At 49.5% G+C, this 10,574-nt stretch overlaps 1 protein-coding gene across 1 annotated transcript; it reads right to left on the bottom strand.

Moving 5' to 3' along the window:
- Positions 1-289: 289 nt before the first annotated feature.
- On the bottom strand, positions 290-2,661 carry LOC125925829 (olfactory receptor 10J4-like). The gene is made up of 2 exons (XM_049635072.1): positions 2,631-2,661; positions 290-2,261 (listed from the first exon to the last, which is right to left on the bottom strand). The coding sequence occupies exons 1-2, from the start codon at positions 2,659-2,661 to the stop codon at positions 1,552-1,554; spliced, it is 741 nt and encodes a 246-aa protein (XP_049491029.1). The 3' UTR covers positions 290-1,551.
- Positions 2,662-10,574: the final 7,913 nt, after the last annotated feature.

Genomic DNA, 10,574 nt, shown 5'->3' with positions numbered 1-10,574 from the left:
CACAACCGGATGGTTCAGTCGGATGAGCGTCCAGCTTCGGCTCAGGTCATGGCCTCGCAGTTCAGGAGTTCCAGCCCCGAGTCAGGCTCTGTACTGACAGCTCAGAGCATGAAGCCTGCTTCGGATCCTGTTGTCTCCCTCTCTCTCTGCCCCTCCCCTGCTCATACTCTCTCGCTCTCAAAAATAAATAAACATAAAAAAAAAAAAAAGGAAGAAAGAAAAAGAAAACAGACTCTGAAACTGATTGAAATGTAACAGGTTGCCCAGAGAGTGCCCTCGGCATCAACACCCGTGTGAGAGTGAAGGCAGCGGACCCTGGCAGGGGGAGTAGCTGAAATGTGATGTACGTCAAACCGGCTCACAGATGAGAGCCTTGGAGCCGGGAGGGCCCTTTTTAATCATCTTAGTTGGAGGGACGGGGGCCAGTCTTTACAGCCGGAAGTAGGCAAGTCTTTGCAGCCGGTCTGTCCTGGCAGAAGGTGTGAGACTCTGGAGAAAGTAGCTCTTCACCAAGAGCAATTTCCGAAGAGCCACTCAACTGACCTCTATTGCCTCAGAGCCTCCCAGCAGCTGGGGGAACAGATGTGTGGGGCCCAAAGGTAAGCAATCCAGGTAGGGTAGCACAGCATCCACTGAGTACAAGTGACAGAAGAGAGTGAGACCCCGGCCGTCAGATCTCTACCTAATGGCTTTTTATCTGGATTTAAGCAGGATGACTAAGCCAAACATTGTGAAAATAATTTTGACTATCCTCATAGCAAGGCACTGGTGCTATTATGTTTAGAAATCTGGACATGAAGGCAAAGGTGTCTTTGATCTCCAGGCTGACTTCACGTGCTAGCTAGTGTTTTGTGCAAAGTCAGACAGGTTAACTTGACTTGGAGAACTTGTTCATTTCCACTGCCTTGCCCCACCCTTCATAACCAGCAGACCCCGTGATACTCTCACAAGTGATATTTTGCCCATGCAGGGTCACCCCGTGGGGTGATTCTGGGCGTTGCAGGAGCTGTGTCTGGAAGTCAGGGTATGCTCATTCCTTGGCATAGAAGGGCCAGAGTGCACAGAAGGATGAGGGAGAAAGGACCCTGCCTTGCACCAGAGCGCACGTGTTCACCTTCTGTGATGCTCAGACAGGAATGCTGGCTTTAAGTCCGGTTTTAAGTTGGGAGCATCTAAGAAGAAACTTCTCAAGATTAACCTCTGCAGGTTTAGGAGCTTACTGGAAAATTAAAAAAAATTTTTTTTAATGTTTATTTATTTTTGAACAAGAGAGAGACAGAGTGCAAGAGTGCAAGTGTGGGAGGGTCAGAGAGAGTGGCAGATACAGAATCTGAAGCAGGCTCCAGGCTCCGAGCTGTCAGCACAGAGCCCAAAGCGGGGCTCGAACCCGCGAGCCATGAGATCATGACCTGAGCTGAAGTCGGACTCTTAACCGACCGAGCCATCCCAGCATCCTTCTTGATCCCATATTTAAAGGCATTTTTGAAACAGCCTTAAAATTAATACACATTAAACAAAATCAGTTAAAAGCCTTCCAATAATCTGTCCTTGTTAAGAGGAAAGGGGCTTCTGCCCCATGGCTCTGCGCAGGGCATCCTTGACCTCCTTGTTCCTCAGGCTGTACACGACAGGGCTCAGCAGGGGAGTGAGGATGGTGTAGGTCACAGAGATGAGTCTGTCCTGCCCCAGGGATCCCTGGGACTTGGGCTTGAGGTAGACGGCGGAGGCACAGCCATAGTGGACAATGACCACTCTGAGGTGGGAGGTGCAGGTGGCAAAGGGCTTCTTCCGGCCCCGGGCGGAGGGGATCTTGAAGATGGTGGAGACGATGAGGACGTAGGAGAAGAAGACCAGGCCCGTGGGCAGAATCAGGACACAGACGCTGACGACAAAGTTGATGATCTCGTTGACAGGGGTGTCCACGCAGGCCAGCTTCAGCAGGGGCCTCACGTCACAGAAGAAGTGAAAGATGACAAGGGCGTCCCAGAAGGGCAGGCCAAACACAGATGTTACCTGGACAATGGCCATGCCCAGGCCAGTTCCCAGGGAGCCACTTGCTAACTGGACACAGGCCTCTTTACTCATGACGACTGAATACTGCAGGGGGTTGCAGGTGGTCACGTAGCAGTCATACCCCGTGGCCGTGAGCAGGAAGCAGTTGTTGATGCCAAAGGTGAGACAGAAGAACTGAGTGGCACAGTCTGGGATGGAGATGGCTCGTTGGGGACTGAGGAGACTGGACAGAAATGGGCTGGTGGGGACTCAGGAGGCCGGAAAGCACAGATGATGGCCACAGTGTAGCAGGTCTCAGAGAGGGACAGCATGCTCAGGAAGAAGTACATGGGGGTATGGAGGTGATGGTCCAGACTAATAACAGTCACGATGATGATGATATTGCTGGACAGAGTCAGCAGGTGCAAACTCAGAAAGACGGCAAAGACCAGCCTGTGCGGCCGCCCGAGTTCCTTTCAAAGAGGAGCTCGACCACGGCAGTAGAGTTTGGTGTTGGCACTGAGGGAGGTGTGGTTCTGGGCAAAGGACAGGGGTGATGAGCCAACTGTACAAGAGAACAGGCTAACCCAAGGCCTTGGGTAAAAAGTGTGTCCATCTTCTGAGCAAATGCCCTGGACCTCGACGGTCATCAGTGTCAGCTGCGGTCATCGCCTCTATCCACCTCTTCCTGGGCTCCACCCCAGGACCCTGAGATCGGCGGCAGAGTCAGATCCCAGAGGGAAGGCAGAGGCTGAGTACAGAGGAGATCAGTAGAAATAATTTGCCCAGACATCGAAGAGGCGAGTCCAGGTCAGGGAAGAAGTTGGTCCTCAAACACTCTTGGATTTGCTGGGAAGGATCTAGTGAGGACAGTAACCGAGGTAAAAGACAGAACATATCTGAGGCTGATATCCTTTCAACACCTGTCAGAAGGCACTGTCACTGCCGAATGGCTCAGAAGAGTCCTGTAATGATTTCTGCTTCTCAGGGTCACTTCACCAAGCCCAGCGCCTAAAATCCCCTGTGATCATGAAAGACTAGAAAAGGGAGCATTTCTACAAGCTGGTCCTCCTGAAAGCCCCACACCACATAACCTCTCAGGCCATGGAAAAGGTTTGATAAGGCACTGCAGGGGTATGGTTTATCTCCTTGAATTTGAGCAGAAAACAGGATGGAACAGATCCGAGGAGATCCTTTCAAGAAGGGGCTGGGTTTTCCCAGTGTGAGAGCAGAGATAAAACTCACCTAATCAGAGAAGGACCAGATATTCTATTTTTCCCTTCAATTTTGCATATTTCAAGTTGAGACAGGGATAGAAATGGGCTCATCTCATGTGAGCTCAGAACTGGAGACTGGACAGCGGCAGGTTTAGTCTTGCCTTTCAACCCGTGTCTACTCCCGAAAGAACCCGCCATGGTTATCCGTTACTTCCATTCAGAAAGCTGAGCATCATCCTTTTCCATGCGGAAAACAGTCCTTCCCAAAATGCTGTATTCTGTGTCCCCTCTTCCCTGCTCTTTCTACCAACACCCAACTTGTGGGCACAATGTCATTCTCCGCAGAGACTGCAACGGTCTCCCAACCAAGGTCCCTCATTGCATCAACCTCAGTCAAGTTCCAAGCGAGCCCCCTGAATGGTAAAAAATCTGCTGATGGTGTTTGCCCGAAGGATATGAAAACACTACCTCGAAAAGATTTATGCACCCCTATGTTTACTGCAGCATTATTTAGAATAGCCACATTATGTGAGCAGCTCAAGTGTCCCTCGATAGATGAATGGGTAAAGATGTGGTATGTTCATTCCATACACAATGGAATATTACTCGGGCATCAACAAGAATGAAATCTTGCCATCTGCAACAACATGGTTGGATCCAGAGGGTGCAATGCTAAGAGAAATAAGTCAGTCAGAGAAAGACAAACACCATATGATCTCACTCATGTGTGGAATTTAAGAAACAAACCAAAAAATCCCAGACTGTTAACTATCGAGAACACGCCGCTGGTCACCAGAGGAGGGGTGGGAGAAACCGGTGGTGGGGATGAAGGGTGAAGTCTCCAGGTACATTGATGAGCACTGGGTAATGAATGGAATCATTGAACCACTACACTGCACAACTGAGACTGATGTAACACTGTAGGTTAACTAGACTGGAAGTAAGATAAAAACTTGGGGGCGCCTGGGTGGCTCAGTCGGTGAAGCGTCCGACTTCGGCTCAGGTCATGATCTTGAGGTCCGTGAGTTCGAGCCCCACGTCGGGCTCTGTGCTGACAGCCTGGAGCCTGGTTCCGATTCTGTGTCTCCTTGTCTCTCTGCCCCTTCCCTGCTCGCGCTCTGTCTCTCTCTCAAAAGCGAATAAACATTACAAAGAATTTTTTAATCGGCTTCAGCCCAGCTTTCAAGGATTTGTAAACAAGCCTGTGATTAACCAGCCTTGATTTTTATAACTCTCATCACTTCCCTTCCAACTGCTCATACAAACTTCATCACGCGCTTTTAACATCTTTCTCGCGGTGCACGGACCAGACCCATGTAGTGCCCCATGTACTATCCCAACATGGGTGTGGACCTGGTAGAATGAGATGTTTAGTTCTGCTTTGCACTCCCATCCCAGAGATGCCCAACATCTTCTTTCTCCCTTAGATCACAGTGGCCCATCCAGCTGCTAGCCGGGAACAGTCTGTAGTGACATCCAAGTTGCGTTCTCGGGTTTTGACGGATAGTTCGGAACCCATCCATCGACAACCACAGATCTTATTATATTTGACCACATACATGGAAATGCATCCAGGTTGTTCTTATAACTCCCTTCCACTTGCCTGGAAAAAGATTTTACTCCTGCCTGTAGCCTAGAATATTTGTTTTCTTCCTCCTCCAGACCATTAATCTGCTCTAAATTACTATCACCTGAAACGACTCTATCCCAGCACCACTATGTGGGTGGACTCCAGAAGAGCCACCAGGAAAGGGGAGCAGGGTGGAAAGGGGAGACGAGAAACACTGGCAAGAAGAGGGCTACTCATCTCGGGTGTAAGAAATGGAGGTGAGGAAGGAAAGAGACAAAAAGGTAGGGAGGGTACAGATGGACAGAAACCTCGAAATTCAGACCGCAGTGGACTTTGGGGTTAATACTCTTTCTTTCTCCCAAATAAATGACAACAAAAAGAGGGAAACAAAGCCTGTCCCTGACTCAATCTTACAGTTTTTCTCCAGGGAAGAGAACTTACTTGTCTTGTTGGGTCTCCAATGTTTTTTTAAGTCTACTGTAAATAATAAAATTTTGTTTTGAATGCAAGCAAAACCATCTCTCCAGGAGTTCAATGTGCTGAGTACGTCACGAAGTGAGTGTTGTGCTAGTATCAGGAACACAAAGATAACCAAGGAAGGGTCCATGCCCTCACGGAAGTTAGATTTCTGGACAGCCTTTTGTATAGGACCCAAAGAAAGAGCCCTCAAGTCTTACGTCCCTCCTCCTTACATTAGTTCACACATACACATTTCCAAAAGGATAAAAAGCACAAGATTGTCTACAAGAGATCGTGGTCCCCCTTCTACAGATCACCGTTGACTCCGTGATGAACGAATATTACGCTACAATCAACAAGCACCGTCCCAGAGTACAAGGAAGTGAAACTCACCAGCAGCCTGTTTCTCTGGGTCTTCTGAGAGTCACATCCGCCCACTCGGGACACCGAACGCCTGCAACAATACATATGGATTTGTACTAACAGTTACAAAGCATTTCCCAGGTTTTTGTCAATGCCCTTCCCGAGATTATTTTAAATCCATCAGTTACTTGAGTCTGGGTCACTGTGCAAAACTAGTGCTATTTTACCAAAAGTCTATGGATTTTCTTATCTGATGATCACTAACGCCTTACTGAGCAGAGCTGGTTTCCTGGTTTCACAGGAACTCCCCCCTTTACTGGCTAATCTTGAGATACTGCCCAGAAGGGGATACTGAAAAGAAACTAGAAAGGAAGGGAAGGACACACAGCCCAGTCTTCAGTGCCTGAGCCTATGAGTGACGGACAGGAAAAGTCACATTGAGTTCCTCTGGATTCCCACAGCCTCCTCGGACAGCAGCTCTTCTTTGGGTCACAAAGCAATAATAATTCTGGCTTGAGGTTTCTTAATAAGGTGCGGACTTCCTGTCCAGACTCCTGGGTCTCTCTCCCCAAAACAGCACCTACTACTCCCAAGTGACCTATGGTAGCAGAGGGCACAATCCAAACAGCAGAGCGCCAAGAGACCTCATTACCCAGCAAGCTCGTTGCCTCATCCTGGGATTAACATTTTGAAAGGTAGAGCTGGCTTGGCAATTAGGAGAAATCTCTGTGGGGAAAAGGCTGATCTGGAAACTTGGTAGGTTGGGCCATGGTCCCGCGAGGTACGTGTTATACTTTCTGTCCATTTCTCTGGTGCCAAAGCTGAGGAGCTTAAGACCCTTCTGGAAAGGATGCTTCATGTGTGGCAGAAGGGAAGCCACGATTGCCAAGAAGGATTTAAGCATGGAACCCTGCAGCCAGGTCCGCAGAGGGCTGACCTTCAGATACCCCACACTGGAAGCCAGTTTAAAGTCCCAGGGTGCAATCACCAATCCAATCCATGCCTCGAATTCTCTTGTAAGACTACCTTTACCTTTTTGTTTAAATTCCAGCATAGTTAGCACACAGTGTAATATTAGTTTCGGGTGTACAATATGGTGAATCAACACTTAGATCCATCCCCTGGTGATCATCACAAGGGCACTATTTTTAAAAATGTTTTTAACGTTTCTATTCATTTTTTGAGACACAGAGAGAAACAGAGCATGAGTGCAGGAGGGGCAGAGAGAGAGGAAGACACAGAATCCGGAGCAGGCTCCAGGCTCCGAGCTGTCAGCACAGAGCCCGATGCAGGGCTTGAACACACCAACCTCAAGATCATGACCCGAGCAGAGAAGTCGGCCGATTAACCGACGGAGCCACTCAGGCACCCCCATCACAAGTACACCCTTAATCCCCATCCCTCTATTCCCCGTCCCCCACCTCCCCTCTGGTGACCAGCAGTGTGTTCTTTGTAGTTAAGAGTCTGTTTCTCGGTTGGCTTCTCTCTCTCTTCTCTCTTTTCTCCCCCTTTGCTCACTTACTCTGTTTCTTAAACTCCACGTATGAGTGAAATCATATGGTATTTGTCTTTCTCCCATTTATACCTTTTCTGATTGAAGCATAGTTCACACACGACGTGATGCCGGCTTGAGGCGTGCAACCTGACTCTGTGGGTTGTGCCACGCCCACCATGAGTGTAGCCACCCCGTGTCCTCACGCAACACTATTCCGGTACCACGGACTGTATTCTCTTCCATCCCGTGACTTCTGCTTTTAACCAATCTCGCCCATCTCTGCTCTGCTCGCTGCACACCCTGCATCATTCTGGAACTTCTGGCCCGGTTCCGCCCAAGGCCTCCGCCTTGCCAGGCCACCTTCCGGGAAGTACATCCGTGTCACTACCCGCAGCCCACACAGACGTCAGCGAGCGTCAAGGGCTTTGAACTAGGCAAAAGTTGGCGCTCAAGCATCACATATTTTTAACTCTTTAGTCATACTCTTCACATTGGCCTCACATCCGTAATTCAATTATAAAGCATCTTCAGAGACTCTCCATCTTTTCTCTCAGGGTACTTACAGCTGCTACTCATCAAAATAATTACTAACACTTATGATACGTGCTTCTTACCTGCTCGGTACTAAACTGGGCAGTGTACATATGTTAGTTCATCTAATCCTAGTGATCAATCTGCAAGGGAGCGTAGCTACATTCCTCTTCAGGAGAGAAAACAGGCACAGAGACATTGTGGAACTTTCTCTAGGACACCGAGCTCATACATGAGGAACCAGGACTCCAACCGGGAAATCTGGCTTCAGGAGAAACAGTAGCACACGTCCGGACACGGTGAAGTCCTCCGTGACTACCGCTGAGACCGAATTTAACTTGAAATTGTGCTCAACGGCGGTGCCACGGGCGAGGACGATCCAGGAAGGCAGCCTGGTGATGGTGCAAAAGCATTAGACTAGGGGCTCTGTTTCCCCAGGTTCAGCGTCCAGATCTGCCACGAATCTGACTGGCGTCTGGACGGATGCTCCTCTGACCCGAGCCTCCTGACGCGCCTGCGGGTGATGGAGTCACATGTGGCGACGGGGAGGACGGCGACGTCCCCCCGGAAGTTGCTCTCGCTCTGCACCCTTCACGTGGCTTTGGGTGACTTGCAATAACATGATGAAGTAGGTAAATATTCAATATTACTATCCCCACTTTACAAATGAAGAAACTGAGGCTCAATCAGGAAGTGGAATAAGGGGCCCTTCCCAGGGTCCTCCCCCCTCCCCCCACCCCCACCGCTAACTCTCCACATCTGCCTCCAATAGAAGGATGGAATTATCTCTCTTCCATCTCTGCAACGATGTTCTAATGACCATAAGAAGTGGTGTAGCTTTGGGGCGCCTGGGGGGCTCAGTCGGTTGAGCGTCCGACTTCAGCTCAGGGCATGATCTCCCGGTTCGTGGGTTTGAGCCCCGCGTCGGGCTCTGGGCTGACAGCTCAGAGCCTGAATCCTGCTTCTGATTCTGTGTCTCCCTCTCTCTCTGCCCCTCCCCTGCCTGCACTCTGTCTCTCTCTCTCTCTCTGAAAACTAAATACACATTAAAAAAAATAAAAAAAAAATAAAGAAAGAGGTGGTGTAGCTTCTAAGTCGGTGAATAATGGAGGGGCCAAGATTCCATAAAGAAAGGATATGTAGAAATGTCAGCCCGACACCCACTGTTTGCAGTTTCTTCAAGGAACTGTAATTTGTTGCTCAGAGGCTTTGGTCCAAACACTCAACAAAAAAAAAGAAAAAGAGAGAGCAGAGCATCTGGTCATCTGGTGGTCTCCAAATGCTTAAGGGCTGTATTTCCACTGAGAGGTAAAGTAGAAAGAAACTAACCCTCACAAAGACTGAAACCAGCTTCAATTTCACGTAATCCCTGCTTATTAATATGTTCTCGCCCGTCGTCTAACTACCTGCTGGGAAGTAAAACAGAGGAAGATAATATAACGTAGAGCCTCAATTTATCTTCACTGCTTTTTCACTTACAGCAGGGTAAGCCAACTACTGCCTGCCGGCCCATGAACCCACCATCGGTTTTTGCACGGCCTACGTGCTGTGTAATGGGCCATATATTTTGTAATGATCGAAAGAAAGAACTTTTAAAGAATAACATTGTGTGGCGTGAAAATTGTATGAAAGTCATATTTCAGTGACCATAATTCAAGTTGTGTTTGTTTCTTAGTCAAAGCCACACTCCCAGGGCGCCTGGGTGGCTCAGTGGGTTAAGTGTCTGACTTCGGCTTGGGTCACGGTCTCGCGGTTTGTGAGTTCGAGCCCCTCCCTCTGCCCCTCTCTCCCTCTCTCTGCCCCTCCCCCGCTCATGCTCTGTCTCTGTCTCAAAAATAAACAGTAAAAAAATTAAAAGAAAAAAAGCCACCCCGCCCCCACATGCCGCCTGTGGTTGCTTTTACGCGACCACAGCAGCATTAAGTAGATGCAAGAGAGACTTTGGGTCCACAAGTCCTACATTATTTACTACCAGGCCCCCTCCGGGGAGGGGGCGGGGAGGGCTGGAGGACCCCCGATATTGTGCATGCAGGGTGCAGTGAAGATGCACTAACTGTACCAGGAGAAAAGACCACAGGGCTAAAGATCAAGAAGGAAAAAAGAAAGCACTCAATAGAAATAGATTCACCAAAAAAGTTCCCGTTTTAAGGCTCTGAGAACTCCGAGATACACACCCCCGGACCATCGTCTCCTCCTGAGCATGGGCACAACCGTAACTTGCCTCTTCCCAACAGAGGACAGACAGGTGACGGGATGTCACTCTGATGCTTACATCACGTCCTATAAAAATCTGTCTTAGCAGAACGGAGACCCTCCCTTGCTGACTCTGCAGAGGTAAGTGGCCACGTTTTGAGAGGACTCCCAAGGGGGCCATGTGGCAAGCAATGTGGGCACTTGGGGGAACTGATCTCCGGTGACAGCCAGTGAGCAAACACGGCCTCAGTCCTACAACCACGAGGAATGAATCCGCCGACGACCACGTGAATTTGGAAGAGAACGCCCAGGTCCAGAAGGAAATGCGGCTGGGCTGACATTGTGCTTTCAGGTTTTTGAGACCCTGAGCAGGGGACCCAGAACACCTGAGCCGCGGGGACCGTGACAGAGAGCAGGGGACCCGGAGCGCCTGAGCCACGGGGACCGTGACAGAGAGCAAGGGATCCAAGGCACCTGAGCCATGGGGACCATGACAGAGAGCGGGGGACCTGGAGCACCTGAGCCGCGGGGACCGTGACAGAGAGCGGGGGACCCGGAGCACCTGAGCCGCGGGGACCGTGACAGAGAGCGGGGGACCCGGAGCGCCTGAGCCGTGGGGACTGTGACATAACATGTCTGTGTTGTTACAAGCTATTAAATCTGTGGTTATTTGAGACAGAATATTAGAAAATGAATGTAAATTTGCCACATGTAAAAAAAAAAAGTATGTGGTAATTTGTTGCAAAGCAATAAA

The sequence above is a fragment of the Panthera uncia genome, chromosome F1 (assembly GCF_023721935.1).
Source record: "Panthera uncia isolate 11264 chromosome F1, Puncia_PCG_1.0, whole genome shotgun sequence".
NCBI lineage: Eukaryota > Metazoa > Chordata > Mammalia > Carnivora > Felidae > Panthera > Panthera uncia.
The sequence above is the reverse complement of the archived record's forward strand: the minus strand, read 5'-3'. Positions and strand labels throughout refer to the sequence as shown.

Bases quoted from the DNA above. Each gene is read 5' to 3' on its own strand.
- LOC125925829 (XM_049635072.1), bottom strand. From the start codon at position 2,661: ATGACCGCAGCTGACACTGATGACCGTCGAG. The intron at 2,262-2,630 runs GTCCAGGGCATT...CGGCCTCCTGAG, and splicing joins TGACACTGATGACCGTCGAG to TCCCCACCAGCCCATTTCTG.